The 26,898-nt window shown below is 39.1% G+C and overlaps 1 protein-coding gene and 1 pseudogene across 7 annotated transcripts in view; both read right to left on the reverse strand.

The window, feature by feature from the left end:
- The window catches only part of CACNA1C (calcium voltage-gated channel subunit alpha1 C), a 527,437-nt gene that overhangs the window by 64,626 nt on the left and 435,913 nt on the right, over nucleotides 1-26,898 (reverse strand). For 4 of the 7 annotated variants that reach the window (XM_042470411.1, XM_042470412.1, XM_042470416.1 and 1 more), the window contains exons 30-31: nucleotides 20,143-20,226; nucleotides 19,510-19,593 (exon numbers count right to left, since the gene is read on the reverse strand). In XM_042470411.1, coding sequence (XP_042326345.1) covers nucleotides 19,510-19,593; nucleotides 20,143-20,226 — 168 coding nt within the window. The remainder of the gene's footprint in view (nucleotides 1-19,509; nucleotides 19,594-20,142; nucleotides 20,227-26,898) is intronic. The other 3 variants (XM_042470414.1, XM_042470413.1, XM_042470415.1) reach the window with 2 other exon arrangements.
- On the reverse strand, nucleotides 463-561 carry LOC121932359 (annotated as a pseudogene).

Below are 26,898 nucleotides of genomic sequence, written 5' to 3' on the forward strand. Positions count from 1 at the left end.
TGTTTTGGCTCACACTAAAGGCTGGATGGAAGAGAGAGTAGAGGGAGGTCAGTGCTTCCAGGACAGATTGTACTCTTGCTTTCACCAGAGGATGTTCCCTTTTTAATAAGAGTTAAAGTATAGTATTTACATTGACCCATGGATAAGTCGACCTAGGTTTTTGGGTTCAATTTTTGGCTAAAATTTCTAGACTTATACATGACTATATACAGTAAATTATTTTTCAGAAAGGGAAAAGGACGGTTAAGAGGAAGGGTAGAATATGGCAAAGAAATAAAGGAGAGAAAAGCTGGCAAGAAATCTCAGTTATCACAAGCACATCTGAATAAGCGCACAAAGAAATGAATGTGCCCATTGTATTGTAAACCAAACTCTACCAGTATTTCAATATAATAATAATAATAATAATAATAATAATAATAATAATAATGACAATAAATTTTATTTATATATCACCTTTCCAAATATATGTAACATATGTTATTTAAATTGACCCTGCACAGGGGCCATGCTAATCTTCTCTGTAGCGTTCCAATTTTAGTATATGTGCTTTGTAAGTTATTATTTGTAGACAGATATGAAGTTGGTGTGTATGTTATGTATATATGCAAATTTATATGTATTGTAGAAGTAGTATTGTATGTATTGTATGTTTCTTTTTTTAATAATAAAAATTTAAAAATTAAAAAAAATTGACCCTGAGGCACAAGAGATTCAACTGAATTTTGGTTTTTGCGATCAAAATGTTATTTCTTTCAGAAACAGCAATGTCTAATTAACATACTATGGATCACTTTTCGTTATAGCACTCTATGTAGTGAGCACCAGATCTGATAATAAATAAACATTAAGGTCTGCTTATGTAGAAAGGCTCCCATCTAACTGCATAGGTGCAAAAGTCCTGATATTAGTAGTTCTAATCACCAGGAGAAAAAATAAATCTAGTGCTATACACATCCTTTCTCTGATTGACAAGGATGCTTTGACTAGGATTATGCATACAGAGCAACCAGTGATGGGATTCATTGATGGCATAGGATAGGTATCAAAGCACTAGCTAGCAGGCACAGTTCTTTTCCATACAGAACAATGTGAATTTCACATGTATACTTGGATTGGAACAAAGATACAATACTCATAAAGAAACAGTCTGTTCATGTTTAAAATTTCATGTTATTTTTAGTACAATGATAACATATAAACCATGCATCATGTTTTATGTATCCAACGAGTCATGAAGCCAGCCATTGTGGCCTCATTTTAAACAGGTTTAATAACTTCTAGAAGCTCTAGCACTGATTAATGTCTTCCGTATGTGCAACCTTTATTTCAATAAGACTATAATCTTACAGTTCCAAGTGCTGAAGTAATTATAATGGAAAGTCAAATATTTTAATTTGTTTATGCAAATGACTCCATGTAGAATTACGTATGGATTGCAGTATGAAATATTCACATTCTATATAGTTGAGAGCTCTGTTAATTGAATTGAACTAAATATATACATATGAGTCTTAATTTTCAGAATGTATTTGTAATTCTGTTCATCTTGTTGATGTAATAAGCTAAGTAGATGCAGTGAGATAACTGAATTAATATCTCTTTAAGGAAAAAGAAAGGTTTGAACCATGTTATCAGACAGCCCCCCCCCCAATATATTACTATTTGCAGCAAGTTGGTTGCAGTTTTGGCTTTTTTGTGTAAAATTTTTTCTTATGTTTTTGCTGCTCACAGCTTTTATATGGCTTGTGACTCCAACTGATCTGATGGGCTAGGCCTAAGTCCAAATGTTAGTTACAACTACAGTAGACCTAGAGTAGAGGAGAACTGACCAGAGCAGCTATCTTGAAGAAAATTTAACACTGGGAATGATTTAAAAAGGGGCAGAAAGAAAAACAGCAATTATCACAATACCATTATAGAAATTTACTCTAAATCCACTTCAGAATACTGTATGTTGTTCTAGTCACTCAGTTTCAGAGAGGGGAAGTAACAAATTAAATACAGCTACTTTTAAGAAATTAAGGGGAGGGGAGTAATGAAGGCATAACGGAAGTATTCAAAAGTAATGTAACATGTGGTAATGCCATTACCTGTTTTGGCGTTATCAGCAATGCATTCTAATCATTTTAAAAGTTATATTGAAGGACCATTTAGGCATTTTTAGCAGCATGTTTACAGGATTTTTAAAAAGGCCATTTATTCCCAACACTTTATGGTGTTTGTAACATGGGTAGTTAGCACAGACATCACCAGGGTGATTATGGTGGCAAGGAGAAAGAGATAGAGCAGATAAATAGCAAAACTGAGGTGCCTGGGGCCGATTTTAGGTCTCAGGAGAGCGGGGCATCAAACCCTTCCGAGCCCTACCGTGCTGTCCGGGCACCATTTTGGTTTCAAAACTCTCTGAGAAGATTTCTTTTGTTTTATGTGCAGTAGGAAAGACTCTTGTATTGATATATGTAGTTCACTGTGAAGCCAATGGATTAGAATTTGTGAATATAATTCAGTCGAGCAGTTTCTCTTTCTAGTCTTCCTTTGTAATTTCGTTGTTCAATGAACACAACCTTTAAATCCTATACTCTAAGACCAGGAAGGCTGAAATATTCTGTAAGTGGTTTTTGAGTACTTCTAGTTTTAATGTCAAGTTTGTGTCCATTAATTGTCTTGCATAGAGACTGTCCTATTTGTCCAATGTAGAGCATAGAGGGGCATTGCTTACATGGGATATAGCACATTGGAGGAAGAGCAGGTAAATGCACCTCTGATGTTGTGAGTGATGTTATTGCCTCCTGTAATATTGCTCCCAGAATAGATGTAGGGACTGAGTTGGGATCTTCAGCTTGTCTGGCAGGGTTTTGTCCCTGTATTACTATCCATATTAGGTATCTTGTTGTGATTAGTTGTTTAAGATTGCAGGTTGTCTGTAGGTGAATAAAGGCTTGCTTCCCAGAGCATGTGAAAGAGCTCTGTTATTTTCCAGAATTGCTTGTTGCTCGTTGATGATGTGTTTGAGTGGTCTCAGCTGGGGACTGTAGGTAGCAAATATGGGGGCTCTATCATTTTGTGGTTTTGGTCTGTCTTGTAGTAGATGGTTCCTGGGTATTAATCTTGCCATGTCAATTTGTTTCTTCACCTCCTTAAGAGGGCATTGTAGTTTGAGAAATGCCTGTTGTAAATCCATGAATTTTGAGTCTCTGTATTGTGGGTCTGAGGAGATGTGATTGTATTTGTGGCTTGGCAGTAAACTATAAATTTGGTAGTGTGTTCTGGGTGGAAACTGGTGGTATGTAAGCATGTTTAGCGATCAGTGGATTTTCAAGAATGTGTGGTGTTTAGAAATATATGGTACAGTTTTACAGTGGTGTCAAGAAAGTGAATTTGTTGTGTGGATTGTTCCAGGCATAAAATCCTGGTGGAACATCTCAAGTAATTGCTTTCAACGTAGCCATATTACGAAGATGTCATCAAGACATCATAAGTAAAAGAGAGGCTTTTGAGTGCATGTGCTGAGGATGTATTGCTCCAGGTCAGTCATGAAGATGTTTGCATACAGTGGTGCCCATGGCAGTGCCACTGATGTGGAGATAAATATTATTCCCAAAAGTGAAGTAATTGTCAATGAGTGCAAAGTGGCAGAGTTTTGTATTTAGATCTTCTGTAGACTCATTCAGGATGGTATACTTGATGGCTTGTAGTCCACCCTGTTTTGGGATTTTAGTGTATAGGGATTCCACAACCACAGTGGCCAGAATGGTATTCCCCAGGAGGATGTGGATGGACGATATTTTCCTAAGTAAATCAGTTGTACCCTAGCTTGGAGTGTTGATGGCATATGGTCTGAGAATTGAGTCCAGATATCTGACAGTCCAATCATGAGGGTTCCAATGCTTGACACAATAACTTTTCCTGGATTTCCACATTTGTGTATTTTGGCTATTAAATAGAAGATGCCTTGTTGGGCTCTTGGGTATGTCAATTTGAATTTGGTTCTGTATATTGGTGGAGAATTCTATGGGATCTTTAGAGAGGATTCTGTAAAACATGGTGTTGGACTATTGTTGCTCAGCCTCCTGTATGTAGTCAGACTTGTTTCATGATGACCACAGTTCCCTCTTGGTCAGCCTGTTTTATAATAATGTTAATTAGTCATCTTATATTTGCGACATGGTTTCTGGTGCCTCTTCCTTTTCTGAATCCCACCTGCCCCTTTGGAATTTCTCTCTCCATGTATGGTTGGAGTCTATGCTGCCGAATTTTGAGCACTATTTTGCTTGCACGTGAGATTAATACTATGGTCCTGTACTTACTGCATTCTTTTCTATCTCTTATGGATTGGGATATATATTCATAGCAACAGCATTTATATTTCTATACTGCTTAATAGTGAACTCAGCATTCTGTAAGCAGTTCATAATCTGTAAGCCAATTGCCCCCAGCAAGCTGGGTACTCATTTTACCATCCTACGAAAGATGGAAGGATGTAATGGCCAGCCAAGAGCAGGACTCGGAGTACGAGGAGGAGGATGGGTCTACTCCAGAGCAAGGGGTAATTGAGGCTGCACCTGGTGTTAATTCTGCTCTGCCAGAGCCCAGCCCTGATCTCCCAGCCCCAGAGGAGGAGGTTCAGCCAGGTCCTAGTGCTGATGGGATTCCTCTGGTGGTACAGCAGCCTAGTGATGACTCTGGGGAGGAACCAGTCCTGGAGGTTCCCTCCTTTAGGCAACGCAGGGCTGAGAGTGCTGGCAGATGCAGGTCCAGGAGGATTGCTGAGAGACCGAGGAGGAAATCTCCTACTTAACCACCTGTGAGATGCTAACTCGGTGCCAGAGTTTATTGCATGATCCTTTGGTGTGATTGCTGCCGGCCCTGGCTCGGTGTATCCTGACTCCTTGTTGCCTTGACTCTTGACCTTGGAATGAACTGGACTCTTGCTGCCTTCTGGCTGCCTTGACCTTGGACTGGACTGACTACTCTGACCTCTGTTTTCCTGACATCGGCTTTGACTTTCAGCTTGCTCTCTAACTCTCACTCCTTGCAAGGTTTGTGGACTGTTTCCAGTTGCTTTGCTAATTGCCTTGCTGAGCCATCCTTATCGGCGTTGTTTGTGTGTGTTGGCCGCAATCCAGGATAAAGGCTGAGTTAACCTTGGAGCCTGGGATTGTACTGGCATTTAACCACTGTGCCACCAGGGATTCCTTTGATCGTTTACAGTCTGTTGGCCAACTCCTTGTTTTCTATATTTGTTGGAATATTTTAGTTGCTTCTGTCTGTGTGCACTGAAATAGTTCAATTGGGATAACATCTGTTCCTGGGGATTTATTTTCTCCAGTTTCTCTCACTGCAGATTCTACTTCGCTTTTGAGGATTTGGGATTTGTCTTCATATGGTTCTTCATTCCATTTGTCATTCATTTCCTCAACTCTTTTATACAACTCTTCTGTGTTTTTCCTACATCATCATTTTATTTCTTATTGTTCCTGTTTTATGTTCTTGATTTCTTGGGTTAGAGTACTAAAATGAGAGTGCACTAAAGGTGGTGTGTGTGTGAGTGAGAGAGTCCTGCACCCCAAAACAGCAAGAAAATCTTCCCCCCAATAGTCCAAATGTTGACTGGGAGTCACATAACTTCACTTTTGGTTATGTCAGATGTCGGACATGATGGAGTGCCGCAGCCCTTTGGGGGAGCTGAAAACTGGTTTGTGCAGCCTTCCAAGCCCTGGAACATGCCCACCCTTGCTCTATAGTCATCATGTTATAGCCTAACCTCAGCTATCTGCTACAAATGAAAAATCTGCCAGATTTCTCCTTTCACTTCTATTATTCACTCCCCCCTCCCATTAAACTGTTCACTTTAATACTAAAACCATTTTAGCAATATTACTAAATAATTGACTGGACACAACATATTCCTTGTTTTACTGCAAAACAAAACAAACAAACAAACAAAAAACCCACCTAAGACACACAGACACACACACAGTGAACCCACCATATCAGTGGGCTAGTGATCTGTGGATTTGATCACCCATATTATTTAATGGTGGCACATGCATGCAGACACACACATGTCACTGTCTATTGACAGTGGATAATATGGGACTTCACTGTTTTTCCTATCCAAAGCCCCCCCTCCCGAACCAAACTCCTGTGGATGGTTTGAGTCCACTAAATATATATTCTTCAATAGTTGCCATAATCTTGTTAAGCAGTTAAGGATATACAACCTAGAATCACACATTTGTGACTTCTTCTTCATGTTTCCTACACAGCACCTAGTTTAGGGCATACATGTCTATGTGTATGTGCCTTCAAATCACCTGTCATGGGGACTCCATGTATCGTAGGGTGTTCCTAGGCAAGGAATACTTGGACACATAGGGCCCGCATGGACAGGCCAAAATAAAGCTGCTTTGGGTCACTTTGGATGTATGCTGTTTAAATGATACAAGCATCCTAAGAGTCTGGAAGCCGCATCAAAGCCACGCTCCATTCCTTAGGACTGGAGCATGGCTTTGGTGTGGCTTTTGGACTCATAGGATGCATGTATCATTTAAACAGCATACCTTCAAAGTGACCTAAAGCAGCTTTATTTTGTACAGGACCACAGGGACCATGAAAGTCCCTCAGTCTCCAGTTACCAGGCAGCAGCATTAACTGTAATTGATCATAGAATCATAGAGTTGGAAGAGACCACAAGGGCCATCCAGTCCAATCCCCTGCCATGCAGGAAATCACAATCAAAGCATCCCCGACAGATGGCCATCCAGCTTTTGCTTAAAGACCTCCAAGGAAGAAGACTCCACTATACTCCAAGGGAGTGTGTTCCACTGTCGGACAGCCGTTACTGTCAGGAAGTTCCTCCTATTGTTGAGGTGGAATCTCTTTTCCTGGAGCTTGCATCCATTGTTCCGGAGCAGCAGAAAACAAGCTTGCTCCCTCCTCAATATGACATCCCTTCAAATATTTAAACAGGGCTATCGTATCACCTCTTAACCTTCTCTTCTCCAGGCTAAACATCCCCAGCTCCCTAAGTCATTCCTCGTAGGGCATGGTTTCCAGACCCTCCACCATTTTAGTCGCCCTCCTTTGGACACGCTCTAGTTTCTCAACATCCTTTTTGAATTGTGGTGCCCAGAACTGGACACAGTATTCCAGGTGGGGCCTGACCAGAGCAGAATAGAGTGGGACTATCACTTCCCTTGATCTAGACACTATACTTCTATTGTTGCAGCCTAAAATTGCATTGGCCTTTTTAGCTGCCGTATCGCACTGTTGACTCATGTTCAACTTGTGGTCTACTTGGACTCCTAGATCCCTTACACATATAGTTTCATTCAGCCAGGTGTCCCCCATCCTATATATGTGCATTTCATTTTTCTGCCCTAAGTGCAGTACCTTACATTTCTCCGTGTTGAATTTCACTTTGTTAGCTTTGGCCCAGCCTTCTAGTCTATTCAGGTCATTTTGAATTTTGAGCCTGTCCTCTGGAGTATTAGCTATTCCTCCTAATTTGGTGTCATCTGCAAATTTGATAAGTATGCCCCCAATTCTGTCATCCAAATAATTGATAAAGATGTTGAATAACATGGCCCCAGGACAGAATCCTGTGGGACCCCACTGATCACTTCTCTCCAAGATTAAAAGAAGCCATTGTTGAGCACAATGGGTTCGGCCAGTCAATCAATTACCAAATCCATGTAACAGTTACCTTGTCTAACCCACATTTTACAAGCCTGTTTGCAAGAATGTCACAGGGAACCTTGTCAAAGGCCTTACTGAAATTAAGATACACTATATCCACAGCATTCCCTTTATCTACCAAGCTGGTAATTTTATCAAAAAAAGAGATAAGATTTGTCTGGCATGACTTGTTTCTTTGAAACCCATGTTGACTTTTTGTGATTATAGAACTGCTTTCTAGATGTTCATAGATTCTCTGTCAATGATCTGCTCTAGAATCATTCCTGGTATAGATGTTGGAATAACTGGACGATAATTGTTGGGAACCTCATTTCCCCCCCTTTTTGAAGATGCGGACAATGTTTGCCCTCCTCCAATCTTCTGGGACTTCTCCTGTTCACCAGGACTTCTCAAAGATTATTGCCAATGGCTCAGATATTGATGAGGGTCAGTTTCCTTGTCACTCAGGAAGCAGCTCACTTATGCTCCCACAAACCTTCCTCCTGTGAGCAATCTCCGCTACAAGGAGGAATTGCAACAGGAGCCCCTGATTTGGCCTATCTCACTGGAGATTGTTCACAGGAGGAGGTGGTAATATTATCTACTTTCCAATTGACAGGGGAATAGAATCCCATTGATCCCAGTGACTACTGTCTGGTAAGTGGGGATTGGGATGGGATTCATTGTGCAGCACTGTAACTACAGTGCTTGCACATTTGTAAATCCCCAACATGATTCTGACCAGTGTTTTTTGCATGCTTGATTTTTAACGGTAACAATCCTTTGTCTCTCCATTTTATATCATATTGAGGAAATACAGATATACTGTTGAAGATTCTAATCTGTTTCCTATGATTCATGAAGTGGAATATTAGATAAAGTCATTTGTACGAGGGAACAATCACATCTAGTTAAACATCAAGAAAAAAATTGGAGTTTTTGTATGAAGAAATTTCAGTTCACACATTTTCATAACTAATGGGACATAAACTTTCTAAAACTGTCATGTCATATTGAAGAACAGAGGTTTAGAATAAATATAATTTCTTCCAGATAAGAAACATGAACTCCCCAAACTCTCATCACTTACTTGCATCTTCTCATATTTAAATGTAATGAAGTTCAAAATTGTTCATTACATATTTAAAACTAGATATGAGCTACCAAGTTAATAGGCCACAATATTTGGATATACCCCAGGTTTGGTGCTGAAGTGGCCAGACACTGGAACCAGGGTTGGGGCCATGCATCATCCAGACTCCTTGCCTAGAGGGTGGGGATGGGGGAAGGATGTTTTATTTGGCCAATGCAGACAGGGCCTTTGATAGGTGTGTCAAGGACTGCAACTACAGCAGTAGTTTAGACAACATAGGAATCTAACACTGGTGCTTTCCAGACCGGACCTTTGTGCAGGCCTCGAAACATGCTAGGGTTGCCTTGGGGCGTCCTTTACAGACGCCCCGCAACCCTAGCATGTACTTGCGGCGTGATAATGGTGGTGCCCTGTATACACGGGTGCCACCATTATGACGTCACTTTCAGCAGCGCTGGAAGGAGCTCCGAAAGGGAGCTCCTTCTTGGGGAGTGCCTCATTCCTGCAGCCACCAAATGGCTGCGGGAATGAAGCCGGGAGAAAGGGGCCGAGTGGCCCCTTTCTCTCCTGACAGTGGTTCCCGGGCGGTTCCCAGGGTGTCCTGAGGCATGAAGCCCGAAGGACACCTCTTTTCGGGACCAGGGAGGAGCGGCATTTTGCCGCTGTTCCCTGGTCCCGAAAAGTGCCGGATTGGGGCCTTTGGGCTGCCGCTGTGGCTGCCCTGGCCCCAATATGTGGTGCTAAGGGGCGGCTGCAGATCTGTATCCCGCCACTTTAAACTTAAAGCCATTTTTATGGAAGTACAACACAATGATTGCAGAGGGTATTTCCAAACAGGATTTTAGTCTGAATCCTCAGACTCCAGAATCACTAAGGAGATTTTGACTTTTCTATATACAGGGTTGTCCTCCAGTCTGAAACTGACATTCTGTCTTTGCCTCACTTTGGCAAAGAATTGTATAATGGCAACAACAGTATTCTGCTTTGCTGAAAAGTCTCTGTGAAAGGTTTGCCCTGGATGGAAGGTGAGAGATCATCAAAGTTAGAAGCAGGCTAAGGAGTGAATAGGGCTGAAGGGGAAGTGCAACACTGAGGTAAAAGAGAAAGTAGAATATAGGAGATAATGTGAGAACAGGGAGCTTGCTATTCGCATGGAGTGAATATGTAGATTTTCTAAAAACTGAGACTTCCTCTTTGCTGTTGATAACAATTTTTAACCAGGCCTTCTTTTGTCCACAGAGACCCCCAAACACATGCCTACCTCTACGTCTTACTGTTTTTTTAAACTTTAGAATCTCTTGAGAACCAGTTCAGACACCTCCAAAACATTTGGATGGAAAGTGTTTCTTGGGATACTGAAGACTTCAGATAGCTTCCTGTGATGTAACAGTCAAAAACACTGTAATGCTGGACTGCATCACTAGGAGCATGGTTTCCAGATCAAGGGAAGGAGCAGTGCCATTCTATTATGGTTTGCACAGACCTCACCTGGAATACTGCAACCAGGTCTTGGCACCATAGTTCAGGAAGGATAAACTGGAATATTCAAGAGAAGTGTGCAGAGACATTAAAGTTCTGAAAACCAACTGAGGAACAACTTAAGAGAACTAGGTATGTGTAGTTTGAAGAGAAGACTAAGAGATGGCATGACAGCTGTCTTTAACTATCTGGAGGGATATCATGTAGACAGAAAAATCTTATTTTCTGCTGCTCCAGAGACAAGAACACAAACCATTGGGTTCAAACTGCAAGAAAAGAGATTCCACCTAAACATTAGGAAGAACTTTTTTTTTTAACTATAAGAGTTGTTTGACAGTGGAATAGATTGCCTCAGAGAGTGGTGGACTTTCCATCCTTGGAGGTTTTTAAACAGAGGTTGGATAAGCATATTTCAGGAGTGCTTTATTTATGTACTTCTGCATGAAAGGGAGTTGGCGCAAATTACTTTTGTGACCCCTTCCGGCTCTATGAGTCTATGAAATTCTACAGTTCTGTGCAGTTATTTCCATGCACCTGGCGCTAAATTTTTCATCTTCTGCCACCATAGGCATCATGGTTGGAAAGCTCCAGCTGCAGCTGTAGCTGTTAAGGACTAGTGTAACACATTACCTTTTGCAACTGATGTGTTTCCAGAGATGAGAACTACACTGAGACACAACCACCACTGCTGGTTCTTAAAAGTACCTTGATTATTTCAAAAGCCATCTATTTTTTAAAAAAATATTAAAAACCATGCTTTCCCTAGCACAGGAAGGGAAGCCAGCACATTAAAAAAAACCCAAAACTTTGCTTAAGAAACACCCTGAGTAACCTTGGCTGTGATACCTATCTGAATGGCCATGTCAGGAGCTTCAGTGGGAAATCTGGGAAATATCTCCTTCTCCTCTGTTATCCCCCCCAATCATTCCAATATGTTATTCATGCAAAAATAAGTTTGGCCCTGTCCTGATCATGTTATGGCCTTTTTTTACTGCATAGGTCTGAAATACAATATTTCAAATATTTCACTGAAACTTTATGGTAGATGAGAGCATGCATTCCTTTATTCTGCTCACCACACAAGCACACTCGTAGCATGTAAACACTTTCATGGTAAAATATGAACAATGTCTGGAGATTAATTCCCTGACAATCAACATTTTATGGATGTGTTCATAAACATTCAAACATGTGAAATACCTCTTTCAGGGTACTTGATAGGTTATATATAGAAAGGGCAAACACTGTTAGCCATGCAACAGTAGGACAAAAGCACCCACTTGACAGCAAAATATACCCACATTTATTAGGATCTACAACTCTAAAATATCTGTAAGGCTTTTAAAAAAACCTTATATGCTTGAAAAAATCTGTTGTATTCAGACTAAGACCAACAGCACCTTTTTTACACAAATATCAAATGAATAAAGATTGGCATACTTTAAGACTGGCATCCACAGGGAATGAGGATTAAGATGCAAGAAACAGCCCTCAAACATTAAAGAGAGGAGTGATAAAAGGAGAAAGGTTTACTTAAGATAATATAAAGTTTAAAATCCTGCTTGCATGTATGTATGTTGTGAGAGAGTATGTATACAGCTACACACACATCTACACCCACACAGGATTTTAAACTTTGAATTTGGTGAGTGTCTTTTTGCGTCATGCAAAAATTCTGTTAGTTCCTGAAGGCTGTCTGTCTTCTGTTTTATAAAGCTAGAAAGTACCCATAACCATGAATTGCTCCTGTATGCATTTTTTTTAAAAAGAGTAATGAGACAATTCAACCTAGGGAAAGTAGTACCAATTTATCAAGTTACATCATAGGCTTAAAGAAATAAATACCATCAAATGCATATCAGTATAGGATGTTGTTCTAAATCCCTATCGGTATGTTAGATGTAGTTTTACCACAATATGATATCTATTCTGTTCGTTAACACCACACACACGACCAGGTCCTTTCTTGAAAATTCTGAAGTACCATCTTTAAAGTTCTATAATATAGTTGCATTTAAAAGAGCAAAGTTATATTTGTAATCTTGAAATGGAATTATACAGGACTATATACTTCATTCCTACACTGTTCACTGAATAGCACAGCTACTTAGAAATGATTAGTGGTAAAAATGCTTATTCCTTAGTTTGTCATAAACTCTCATGAAAATTGGGAGACTGAAGAGGAACACATTAGCATGGTTTTCCTTCAGGTACACTCAGCCCTTCTTATACACGGATTTTTCATACACTGATTCAAGCATCCACGGCTTGAAAAATATTCAAAATATAAGTATAAATTTCAAATGTGAAACCTTGATTTTCCATTTTTTTGTAAGGGACACCATTTTGCTCTGTCATTATATTTAATGGGACTTGAGCATCCACAAATTTTGTTATCCACGGGGGACCCAAGAACCAAACCCCAGCGGATAACAAGGGTCCACTGTACATTATTAAGTATTAGTTATATGACAGTCCTCTCCACAATAATGCCAAGCCATTTTATGTTAACTCATAAAAAGAGGGAATTATTACTGTTACTAGACAAAGGGTTTTCACATACATTTCAGAAGGAATTGGGAGCTGGTAACTTACAACAGAATTTCCAAAGATGTACATCTATAATTCATGTATGCTTAGTGTCAGGAATGGTCCCAACTATGAGTGTATATACAGGCTTATACAAGTCTCTCAGAAATAATACTGTTTGTACATGTGTTGGGGTTTTTTGTCATTGCTTTTTTTGTGAATATTTTTCTGGCAAAATATTAGAACTCTTGGATCAAATTTTTGTTCAAATATACATTTTAACTTTTCCATTTCCCTCCTGAAAATTGTATTTTTTATACTAGTGTTCAAAGGCAGTGAGCAGGTACAAAACAGACCTTGTTGATTTTAAACTTGAAGAAGTGGCAGGATGTAATCAGATGCAGGAAAGGAAAGTAAAATCAAGAGAACACCAGCTAAATTGTCAAGAACTGCTTCAGCTCTGAGAATGCTAAGGAATCTGTTTAGTCTGGTGCACCCTTATTTTAAAGTAAGTCAGTCTGACTTCAGCAGGACTTCCAAGCAAACATGGATACAATCAGGCTGTAAATCTTGTATGCAAGCTCTTGAAAAACTGAGGCAGGTCTGAAAACAGCCGGATTTACTCAATATCGTGAAAACTATACTATGGCTTTCTCTGCAAAATCCAGTCTTAGATTTTAAACTGAGATGTTAGATGTGTTTAATTCATGCATAGGCGGTACCATCACAGTATGAGAGAAACAAGCAAAATGACATAGTGATTTCTATCTGACTCAGAGACCTACACCTTGAAAATGACATATCTTAACTAGCACATGATTTTCTGTTGAGACATTGTGATTATGAGGTCTCTATGAAGTGAATGTAGCCTTAGAAGTGGTCCCATGTATTCACACCTTGACCCTACCAGGCACAAAATCACAGTCAAGTCAATATACAAGCACATGCAGAAAGCATGCAGACACATGAATCCCCAACTCCAAGGCAAGCAAATGCATGCTGAGAAATTTAGGCACTTGGATGTATCAATCTACACACAAGTTCAATGATATTTTAAGGCTTGTGCACACACTATCTACCTAAAGTGGAGGCCCCCTGGCCCATGTAGTCTGTAGTTCCCCCAAGTGGGTTCTCACTTACCTGCAGTGAATTAGCTCTAAGCACTGCTTAGAGATAGCCTTCTGCTATCTAGAAGTAAACAGAACAATTACCCACTTGGTACATGAACCAAGGGGTAAAAGTTAATAGCCAGAATCCTTTTGGGATTACACTGTAGGATTACATTAGCAGACCTACTTTTTACAAAGTTTCATAAGGAGTCATCCAGTATCTCCTTATGCAAAACATTAGATTGGTAGCACAGTGTCTGCCAGACAGTACCTGGGCACAACATGGCTCCTTTGCCCAGTACAGCCACTGATTGACCATGAAACATGAACTAGAAAAACTCCTTTCTACCATTGCCAGATTAGCCCTCTCTTGAGTCTGGAGTGCTGCATAGGTAGATGGCTGAACTTTATGCTCCATCGAGTTCATACAGGATCTTGGTCGATGTTAAGAATCCTGTTGGTATACAATTCTAGGTGCTGCATTTTTCCAGGTTCATGCAAAAAAGGTGAAGGAAGGCAGACAAAATCTGATGGCTCATAGAAGCCCATATCTATAACATCTTGGTTCTTTTATTGCTACTGCAGCCATGGTTTGTTTTGTTTTTCTTTTCTTCTGCTGCCACCATCTGTGTCAGCATGGTTATGCCAGCATAATGCACCAACTGGATTCTGGCAATAGTGTGCACAAGCCCTAAGACACACACCTACATATATGAATATGTGACCAGGTAAATGGGTGAGTATGCTCTGATACCCTGCAATGCACATTGAAGAGAAATGATCTAAAACTATACACAAATCTTTCACACACCAGTGACATACAAACTGACTTGCTGCATGCACACATTAAATTTACTTCTAAACATATATGCAACAATGATTTAAAACAACCCAGTTGCAAAAGCATTTATACACAGAATTACTAGATATCCTCTAATAAAGTTTTACACCAGTTTGTGGACTGAAAGACTTCTGAGTTTAAACTGAATAAAAATTGCCAAGTTCTTACAGTAACTGGTAATATTTTATTTTCATAAGGAAAACTCAAGGAAAAGAGTTCTTGGAGCTCTTCCAGATTTTTGTCTTTTAAAAAGTGCACATATCTTCTAGTGCTTTATGGGTACTTTCTCCAGGAGGAGAAGTACCATATGCTGTACCCACATAGTAGATGGATTGTAGATAAAAAGACAGATTAGTCTATTTTTAATGTTAATATCATATGTATCTATTTATAAACTTCTGCATTGTTTCTCCACTAATCAATTTTATTTTTTTTGAAAATTAGTATTGAAATATACATTTAAATATACATTTTGAATGTTTTCTCTCACTAAATATGCATTTGTAACCCTATTTTTCTCAAAGTACACATCTGTAAACATATTGTATCATTATATATGCATTTTGTGTGTATTTTGGTACTTTTTGAGACTAGAAAATCCAGAGAAATGCGAAACCTGAAGTAAAAGTGCATTCCAAGCTACACAGTAGTTTGGAAAATGCAAATTGAATAATTTTATACCCTAATTAACAAAGAATAAATTTATAAGACATATTGAACAGTGTGTGACTTTTACTCTGAGTACGGCTAATCCACCAGATTGTACTTTGGGGATGAATGTGCTATGACACACAGAAGAGAGAAAAGTTCTTTATAATGGTTATTGGGACATTAGTATTTTGAAGCAGGTCTGAATGAAGTGTTAGAAACGTTTTTTAACATTCCTTGCAGATCCAATAATGGAACAATAATCACTCTCAAAGGAGAAAATGCCATTCTTGAAATAGTTTAAAATTGAGATTAAAGTGCTGGGAAATTTAGGGTTTTGTTTGTTTGTTTTAAAATGGATGTGTCAGCTGTGATGGGAGAGTGAGGATGTTGTTTGGGGTATATGTCACAAGTGCACATAAAACTTTGGCCCTTCCAAAGCTATCTAGTAATTTTTGTTAAAAGCTGGTATTATTATTTGAGAAACTGAGTTGTTCTTCATATGGAATGCTATTTCCATTTAATTTTCTTTTACAACAGACTGTGTCAGTTTTATGAGCACTTTTAAGCTCAACCCTTTATCTGAGGGGTAGATGAAGATCTTAGATAGTCTCTTAACCAGATGTGGGCCAGATCTACTTCCTTTCCAGATCAAAATAGACCACCCCGTAAAGATGATTCTCTAGATGCCTGCTGCAATGGACAATTAGGATATTAATCTGTTTTGTTTTTGCACTCATCAATATCCAGTTTTCCAAGAATATTTTCTATATTACAGCATCCCATCTTAAATTTCTATCAATAAAGAATGTTCTTTGGTGAACATCTCTTAAAATCATCAAACTGTTTTCAGACCTATGGATTATTACAACTCTCATTATGTTTCTCAAATTTAGCCTAAAGTGTCAAAAGCTTTAGTTATTTCAGAACAATCTCCATTTTAATCTGCATCAAAATATTGATCAAACAAACAGCTTCCAAATGGTATTGGAAGCTGATGGAGACTCACAGCGAGGGGATTAACTACCGTAGTATTGAGAACTATAAAGTCCTTTGCATTCCTTATCTTTTGTTTTTACACTTAGCTTTGTATCAGCTGAATTTGATATAATTTCTTACAGAAGTGACACAAATAAAGATTGCTCCTGAAAGGTTTCTTTGTGAGAAGTAAAGAAATATATTATTAAGCTTACAGTGGGGTAACATTCTAAGCTTCATGAGAAAATGAAGACGAATTGCAGAAATATTGCATTTTTGGAGGGTTTTGAGTTCTCTAATTCTGTTTTTTGTTAAATGGGAAAAGAAATCAGACACACATTTCTTCTTCTTCCCTCTCTTTCATACACACACACACACACACACTCCTAAAGGTATCTTTCTGTTTTCTATTCTTCCCTCTTACATCTATGGCAATTAAGTGCTTCCCAGTCAAATTGGATCTGCATGGCAAAGTCCCAGATGGACTTTACAGAGTGTTCCTGTTCAGTGCATCCATCACCTTTCATGACACACTAACTCAAGCCAAGAAAGGTTCACCTTCAATATACAACAAATCAGAGAGCTACCTTTTTAATGCAGCAACTTTTCAATGTCTACCATAAACTAATTTACCCTATTGCTTCAGAGCTACTACACACATGATGCTTGAATTTGGAACCAAGTCAGAAACTACTATCATCCAGAGGTTACAAGTGATTTTCCTCTTCTATACCCCTCCACCCATCCTATTTCCAGGTCACATGGTGCAGAATGACATGGCATACAGGCATGAAAGGCAGATTTGACAAGGTTCACAAACGGTGAGTGAAGCAATCTTCTGTGGTGTGGAGTATAAAGGAAGTTGCTCAGCAAATAATTTTGCGTTGCCCAGATAGAGGAAAATGTGTTATATTGCTTCATAGCAAACTAGTGCTTGTCTGCTGGGGAGGGCTTGAGTGGGATGTTTCATACCAAATGCCTCAAGCATCAAGAGTATTTTGATGGGACAAAATGATGTACAGTTAAATTCATTCTCATGTTCAACAGGAGTATGTGCAATAGGATTTCAAACAATTCGAAACAGACTCCATCCTTGACTGATGTAAATTAACAGTGCATTAGATTTTGTACAAATAAAAACAAAAAGGAAAAGAAAACCAAACCAAACCAAAATAATTTCTTAATAACAAATGTTAGGAATCATAATAGCAAGGATTCAAAATATAAAATTCAAACATGCCAGGTAATAAAAAGATATGTGCAGAATTCTGTAGGGTCTGTATAGTAGGAAGGTAGTCTTTAGAGGGGATTAATGGAACCGTCATCAATGTCACCTATTCAGTTTTGGAAGCATTATTCACAGGGAAGGAAGACTGCCCTGGTCAAATTTTCACCTACATCAGTAACACCCCTATTCTATCCTCCCTCATTTAACATTATTCATTTAGTTCTTAATAATGGTGTTCTAGGTTTGTGAATACAGACTAAAATATAGCTGCCAGTGCTGTGCTTTCCTGATAAACATCTTTATTGGGTATCCTTTCCAGAGCAGTATTTCACCTGGATTGGATAATATCTAAATGAGTTTACCAAATTCCTCACTTCATCTCTCCCTATTTACTAGGAAAGTAGTCTAGTTGGGAGGTGTGTCCAAAACAGCAATGTTAGAAGACACTTTCCTTTGTTCAATGTATTTATTTGCATCTGTTTACATGTCACTGTATGGAATACTTTTGCATAGTGCTGATTTGTGCATTGTTGTATTAGTTGATGAAAAGCTAAGCTTGTACACAAGCTGAAGCACTGTCTTATACTTTTTATTGGTGCATTAATCCTTTGTTGGTTGGGATAAGAAAGAAAATCCTTATTCCCAAAACTATATGATGGAAACTATCCATGCCAACTAATGATTGGAAGATGTATGTAGAAACATGATCGATGGATTTTGGTGCGTGAACCAGGTTCTTAGGGTGGGAAATTTTACATCATGCATTAATTTGTTATCTCATCTGGAGTATTCAGTTGGTGACCTCAATAATCATTTCACAAGATTATTGCCATAGGAATTTCTTTGTGTCTTATAGCATGTTCTTTGTCTTTCAGTGAATTTTTCCCCCTGAAGTACCAAATATTTTCCGTATATCTAAATGCAGAGCATGACTTTCAGGACAATCATAATACTTTATTGTCCATCTGTGTCACTGTGTTTCTGTAGTGCAGGGTGGCCCTCCAGATGTTGCTGGTCTCCAGCTCTCATCAGCTACAGCTAGCCTTATTTATGGTGAGAAATTATGAAAGCTTGGATACAATAACATTTGCAGGGAGTGCATCAGTCTTGTTTCTGTAATTATGATCTTTTCCTCTTCAATTCAGGCTTCACTCTACCTATGGTTACATTTCTGAAACCAATGTCATATAATAATGAACAAGTCATGCCAAAATATGTCCTAAACCAGAAATGGACTGGATGTAATGGTCCCAGTGCATTTTGGAAGGAAGAATATTTTCTTCACACTTTTCTGCAAAGTAACATTTTCACAAATAATGGGGAGACAGACTTTATGAGTCTACAAAAATTATGCTGGAGAAAGGAGAACAATTTTGAAGTTGGGTTTTTTTTTTGCAGGTTTGTGATTGAAGGAAAAACTTGGTGATATAGAAGCCTGACAGAAAACTTTCCATGCTTGGTTCCCTCTGTTCCACCTCGAAAGAGTTGTCCTACAGATCTCTGTGAAGTGGCAAGTATCTCAGTGCCCTGGGAAGTTTAACACATATTTGGGGAAACCAGAAGCCTCAACCTGGCTTACTTTTGCAACTTCCTAGGACACAAACCTGCTCTTTGTGAATTCACTCCACATAGTTTTCATTGGTTTTCCTACTATACAGTTTTTACTCATGCCAGGTTGGTTATGAGGGAAAGAAAATGATGCAACAGTCAGAAAGTCCTCAAAGTTGTTTCAAAAGTTAAAGAAACAAGCAAAACCAAAAATATTCAGAACAACAAAAAAGCAATCCTTTAAAAAAATCTTTAAATAAAAAGGGAGGGAGAAAGAAGGGAAGAGAATAAAAAAAGAAGAGATTAAAAAAACTGGAAGAGACAAATGGATGTTAAAAGCAGGCACATTCATGGACAGACGCCAGCTACTTACGTTCACCTCGGTGATTGCTATATCAACAATGCTACCCACAACAATCAAGGCGTCAAATGTATTCCATGCATCACAGAAATAGTGCTGCATGTGGCAGAGAAGCCGAGGAAAAAGAGAAAGAAAGAAACAAACAAAGAGGAGGAGGAGAGAAAGAGAGAAAAAAAGTATATATATACAAAAATAAAGAAAAGTCAAAATAAATAAACAAACCATGAAAGAGGGAGAGAAGAGAAAAAAATAAGAAAAGAAAGAGGTTACATGGGCATATTAAAGAGTCTCTTACCACTCTACAGTACTGGCTGCTCATACCTCTGTAACATGATGGAGGGTATCAACAAAAGCCTGGTTAGTTAGAATGTTACACTCAAACATGTCTGGTTTTTTTGGAGGGAAAAAAAGCACACACACCCCCAAGCTCTTTGCGCTTTCACCAGTCACAGCTGTGACGAGTGAAACAGAAGGAGGCTTTCAACCCTGCTCCTTTTTTTCCCTCTCGGAGAAGGACGACGGCAAGTTCAATAAAAGTATGACTGGAGGGAAGAAAACAGAAGAGGAAAGAAAGAAAAGAAACAGAAGGAGGAAGAAGAGAAGGAGGATTTAGTGGCATCCTAGGGAGGGTAGAGTAATACTCACATTAGTTTCACTGAGAATGACGTCTATAATGCTGCCAATTACGATGAGGAAGTCAAAAACATTCCAAGGATCACTAAAGTAACCCTACATAAGGAAGGGGCAGGCAGGATGGGGATTAAAAAGGAATGTTAGACAGACAAAAACAGTTCAGAACTGGCATTAGAATTACTGCCCTGGTACCCTTCAGTGGTCTTCTGAGTAGCTAGCATGGAGTAAGATTTTCCATATAGCCACACAAGTTGGCATTGCTCAGACAAGCAACCCTACTGAAACCAAAGGGATCAGGTTTTTATAGAAGGACTGCCTTGCATGAGTAGAAGCTGTAGGATGAAATGGTTCTTGGGGTCTGAATGATATGAAAGAGCTCTTTTCTTTTGACCTATTGCATCTTCACTTGCTCATTCTATGGGCATTAGCAGTCCAAATGCATTCTACATGGACAGGTAGGCTCAGGACTTCATAGGGTGAGCAGAAAATGTAGGAAATAGATCATTCCCTTACTGCAAAGGTGGGCATCTGTAGAAGGATAGGAGGCCTCATTAGCCCCAGGAGGCCTTTGAGGGCTGAACTTATCCACTGCACCTGTTCTTGCAACAACCCCATATTCTTGTCCCCATACACCTTCTAGAAGACACATGGCATTTCCATCATGCTTTGGGGCCTTCCTGGGCATTTTAGATCTGGGGAAATGACTTTTTTTAACATCAAGACGTGAGCAGAAGCCATTTCCTGTTTTTTTAAACCTGTCCTGTGATACGATTGGCTGACAGTGGTGTAAACTATGGTGGAAATGCACCATGTGCCCCATAGAGCACATTTAGGGGTTTCTGGGGATTTTTGGGGGGAAAAAATAGAAAATATGTATTTTTATTTATCCCTGAGAGCCCTGGAAATGCCTTCCACACTCTCTAGAACAAATTTTGAGGCATTTAGGAGAAGTTCTTTACTCCTGGGGCCCACAAAAAGTGCTGGGGGCCACATGTGGCCCATAGACTATATTTTGCCCATCTCTGCATTAGTGTATGCATGCAACTCTGAAATGCTAGCATCCCTTGTTATCAGCCAGGGGACATTGCTTTGAAAGTGGTTGGGGACTGTGTTCAGATTCAGTTAATTTCAATTGGTTGTGGGATATGCTGGAGACAGAGCAGGGTGGACCAGGTAAAGAGGCTAGTGATGAAATGACAAAACAAGGACCACCAATAGCTGACAAGCTTTCACTGAAAAGATAATCGGGACCACTGAAAAGATAACAAGCAATTGTTACGTTTCATAATGAATGTATATTTTAACCCATCCATTGCTTTTTTTAAAAAAAGTAGGAAGATTGCAAATGATTTTCATGACTTTTGCATGTCTCAAAAATTCCTCACCCTTTTCATAATATGAAGAACTAATACGCATCCAGACTTTGGCTTGTTTATGAATTTGAGCGAGTTTGACTTTCTTGTTTCTACAGCTGTGGCCTGTTTTGAAAAGACTGAACCCAAGTGGCACAGTATTTGCTATTCTTAGCACAGAGAAGTGCAGGTCATGGGTAAAATATAATCCCGAGTTCCCAGAAAACATATTGGAAGAAAAATGCAGAATGGAAGAGCAATAGATTCTACTACTGGCTATAAGCAGATCAGATTTAGGAATCTTAGAAGAAATTGGTTATAACCTACAACTGAACAAGCAGTACAAATGTTCCCTTACAAACTCTGCAGTGTGCTCCAGCTAAAGCTCTTAGGACTGAAAATATTTCTAGCTCCATGAAATTTGGAGGAACTGTTAAGAGTGCCTTGATAAGAATGGAAGAAGGGAGCACAGTATGGAACTGAAAGGAAATAAAATACATTTTTGAGTTACACAAGGGAAATTTCCATGCACATTATGGAGCAGAGGCTTGTTTGGAAACTGGACATTTAAACCATACAGGGCAACCATTCCATTTATTATATCATTGACAGGGAGCCTAGTTAATTGGGAGAGGATGAAAGAGTACATATTTCACTACTGTATATCAGTCAATTTCTGGCCTAAAAGTTTCAGAATAAAATAAAATTAGTGTAATGGTGATCTCCAGCATCTCTTGGAACCAGATGGACCTGAAATAAAACTGCAATTAGAGATTTATAGTACAGGGAAAGGGGGAAAAAAGTAAACCAAAAGGCACAGTTATTTTGAGTAATAACATAGAACATATATTGGATACATGCAAAAACTATATCGATTATATGTTCTGGATCTCTGGACAAATCAGCTTGAAAGTTCATTGGGGTAAATTAGAAATTCAATAATTTATTTGTTTTCTGTTTCAGTAAAATCAGGGTGGCTGTTCACATTACCAGCAGCTAAACCATCAACATGGTTGTCTTCCACTTGCCTTTCCAGCATCCATTAAAGGCTTCTAAGGACCACATTAAATGTAACAGATGTTGCATGGCTTTTGTTGCATGGCCTTAAAGCAAGGAAACTACTACAGCAACAACAAAAACCTGAATAGCTCAGAGTGGGCTTTTTTGCACTTGATGCAGTCCCTGTGGGAATTGTCCCTCATACACTATATTCAGAATGGGCGAAAAGCTTCCAATAGCACTGGCTATTTGTTTAAAAATATTAGCCATACAATGCCAAACCATACGACAGATGTCACATCTTTTGTAACTTTCAAGCTGTATTCAGGCTTTTAACTTTTTATAACCTGGAGGTGATACTGTAAGAGTGGTCATTGTTTATACATATTCACCTTGTGTTGCACCATGGACTCATGCTACACCAATTTTCTAATTTTGTATATCTCCAAGCTGTATAAAACTCATAACAAGATCCTGAAGCATGACTGGTATTGCTACAATAGTCAGTTAGATATGATGCCAAGGGCAACTAATGAATATTGACTGTCATGTAGAACAGGCTACCACACTTCCTCAAAGTCAGTTTAACATTTAATGTATATGAAAGAGAAAGAGCAGTGCCACATGTACACCACTGTAGACCAACAGTAATAATAAAAACTTGAACAGTAATAAAATTTACTAGATCAGGAACATCTTGCAACCCAATCTATTTAATTTCATTGGCCTATTAATTTATAAGGGACCAGAAGTAACTACTTTTAGGGAAAAGGTTGGGATTCATCATCCTCAGACATACAGAAAGGCAGTTTGTTAAAAGTAGATTTTTAAAATATTTTTTATACTGATGTGATAGTAGAAGGTATGGATTTCACCAACCAACACAGTGGAGATTATTGCAAGGGGGGCAGGATATCGTTGTCCCGTCCCTGTCCCGTCCTGTCCCTCCTTGTGCAATTGCAGGAAGGACTTTCATATGACGCCGCACTTATCTGGACATTGTCCCATCCGGAAAGCACAAGTGACAGTGATTGTGCAAAAGCCTTTCAAATAATGTTGTACTGATCCTATCATTGTCCTGTCACTGAAGTGGCATTGCCCTGGCATTTTACATCAATGAGAGTTTGCATTAATGCAATGATGCTTCAATGAGAGGATAGGGATTAGCACTACAACATGAAAGGCTTTCGTGCGATCTCCCGCCACAGACAGGATAAGGATGGAAGAGTGATCCTGTTCCTATCCCATCTGAGTGTGATAATCTCCAAAGTCTGTATCTTCTACATCTTGGTAGTAGGCAAGGATATATTTCACCCATCTTTCTTTCTTTGGCACATGCTTTCAACGTGAATATGGGGCAAAACAGACTGCAGAAATAATCCAGTTTGAGACCACTTTAACTGTCCTGGCTCAGTGCGAGGAATTTTGGGAACTGTAATTTGTTATGGTACCAGCGTTCTCAGAGAAGGCTAAATTTCTCACAAAACTACAGTTCCCAGAATTCCCTAGCATTGAGCCATGGCAGTTAAAGTGGTCTCAAGTTGGATTATTTCTGCTGTCTGTTTTGGCCCTGTATGACCTTTACAGTTAAGCAGATTGGATCACTTAAAGGCATGGGCCAGATTTCCTGCTCTGCCAACTAAGATTACCCACCAAAGCTTGCGATTAATGTAACCAATGACATTAATTTTGGACCGAAATGTACACCAAAACCAATGTACTGCATTTTAGTCTCAGCTAAAACAGTGAACCACTAATCTGAAATTCTGCTCTGTTGAAAAGGATGATTGATATAAAAACTGGATAGTTCTCTAAGGGAAGATGGTGATTATATGGCTACTACTGGAAACAGAAATTTATTTCAGTTGTACTTGAAACTCAGGGCAGAATATGGTTTCCATTGGAGGAGGAGGAGGATTTCTTCTCAAATCAAGTTCTTCTTGTATTTTACACCAAGGTCGTTCCAACTGCTTCCTGAACTTTCATAGCTACTCTGTTTATACTGGAGTTATGAAATAGGCCTGTTTTTGTTGCATTCCCCATTTTTCATCTTTGTGGTTCAATACCATTGTATAACCTGCTGCCCTATGGTGCATAACCATAAGTCATAAATAAACTCAAAGAATTAAAAACTTCACCACTTAATATATTTTGATTGTAAACTGGAAATGTTGAACAGTGTTGACATTTTTATCCAACTTTCCACCTAACATTTCAAATGAAGCTTAATATGAACTCTTGGTTTTAAATATATTTCCCAACTTCACATTCATCTGACTGTAAGAGAAATGAAGGGTTTCAAATAAAGACACCCCCCCCCCCGCTGCCACCATCACACACAATTTGATTATCAGTTCATGGCCAAATAAATAATGTGACCATGTAATCTTAGAAATACCTACAAATGTTGCACCTCACCTGTAAGGAAATATTTATTTAAAAATCCATTCTTTCTTGCAGAGCTCTTTTATTTTTGATTAATAAGTGGAAAATGGATATCAGTAGTCACTGACAAAGATCAAAAAGAAACTAGACTCCTGTCTGGAAATAGTTTTCTAGGCTCATGCAACATTTGTTGTTACATTTGTGTCTTGGGAAGGAAAAGCTAATTGAGGAAGGAGGATGCAGTTTCCCACCAGAAAATTTATTCTCCCAGGAGAATAAGAGAGAACTGAGAGCTAATTGAAGGATATTTATTTTTGCAACTGAAACATTTAATGTGTAACAGTAAATCCACCACCCAATGACAGCCCTTCATTTTCATGCTAGAGATATTATTATGTCACCATTCTGCTGAATCTCCAAGAGATTATTCACAACATTCTAGTAGGAATTTCTTTAAGGCACACAATACTGTGGAATATTTTAAGAGAGGAGGACAGGAGGCTGAATTATATTTTTTATAGATTACATCTCTGAACCACTGTTACAATATAGTACCTTTTTCCCAGTAAGTGGAAAAGACAGAATGAATCACCCCATGATCAATTAGTTAATGGAAGAACTGGTCATAAATATGCAGTAGGTGGCTGATGTGGAATCTCATTTGTGCAAGGAAAGCAGGCCACTTTTAACTGTTCACAGTGTAACTGCCAGTTGGTTCTTGGTTTCTTTGCCTGCTGAGATCAACTAGCAAGAAACCTGAGTTTGTTTAAGCAGGGATAGAGCCACACTATTTTCTGGAGATCACTCCTTTCACATCCCATGAAACTGAACTTCAAGTATGATGTCAGACAAATCTAGGCCTAAAGCAGAGGGGCCAAAAGGAGTGGCTTCTGGCTGCTTTGGAGGCATAGCATGTAGATGATGTATGGCCCTGGATTGGCTGGAAGCTGCTCCGATGCCGTCTAAGTAGACTTGAAGCCTCTGGCAAAAGATGTGGTAAAAAACCGTTCCTGCCATTGGTCATTTGATACCATGGTGGTGGCCCACTTTCAGAGTGGGCTGTCTGGTTGCTGCAGTCCTCCAAGCTGCCACCCTGCTTTGCCCCTTAGTTAACAGCAGGAAAAGCACCCACTGGAACCTATTTTCAAGGTCTGTACGGAAAGCAACCTGGGAATTGTGTTAAGGATCTGTAGCAATAAGCATATTAAAATTTGTCCTCTGCAGAGAGATCCAGTGGACCACGGATGGAGGAGAAACATTCATTCAAACCAGGGCAGGACCTGAATTTCAAGACCAGCTCAATACTAGTAAAAATTTCATAAGTCAATACTAAAAGGCAATTAAAGCAATGTTGGATTAAGGGGAAATATGGATCATTACACCTATTGACAATTTTGAGGCTCCATGCGTATCAGGCCTATCTGTCTGTTATGACTATATTCACACAGGCATGTACATGTGTATACAAAGGCTCCTAAAAGGGGAAAAGAATCACCTCTCACTGTTGTCTTGGTAATCCAATTCCATTATGAAAAAAAACCTGCTGGTTTAAGTCCAGAGTAAAGGTTCTCTCTTGCTGACTCCACAAACCCAATAAATTGGAATATAAGGAGGCTGTCCCTTAATTGGCATGTCATTTGATTATTCATGCTTTATGCTGTGCCCTTCATGCATCTACACTTTTCCTTGGTCTTTCAAACCCACATCCAGATGGGAAGGATGAAAATCCTAAAATCAGCAAAGATTATTCTGGTCCTCTACAGCCTTCTGAAACATTCTGACCCTCACTTATTACTAGTGGAATCCTCCTGTGAGTTGTCTCATGCTTGTTTATTGTTTTTATCAGTCGCTGACAGGATAGGTTAAACAGCGCAATGTAGGGGGACCTATTCTAGCACCTTTCACTATTCTTTGGCTGGTGAAGCAGAGGATTATTATTATTATTTTTTTTAAAATATGGCACTGCGGTGTGACTGAAGGACATGATAGTTCAGGTTTCTGAACATGATCCGGGAAAAATGGTTCACTATCA

Source organism: Sceloporus undulatus, chromosome 5, assembly GCF_019175285.1.
Source record: "Sceloporus undulatus isolate JIND9_A2432 ecotype Alabama chromosome 5, SceUnd_v1.1, whole genome shotgun sequence".
NCBI lineage: Eukaryota > Metazoa > Chordata > Lepidosauria > Squamata > Phrynosomatidae > Sceloporus > Sceloporus undulatus.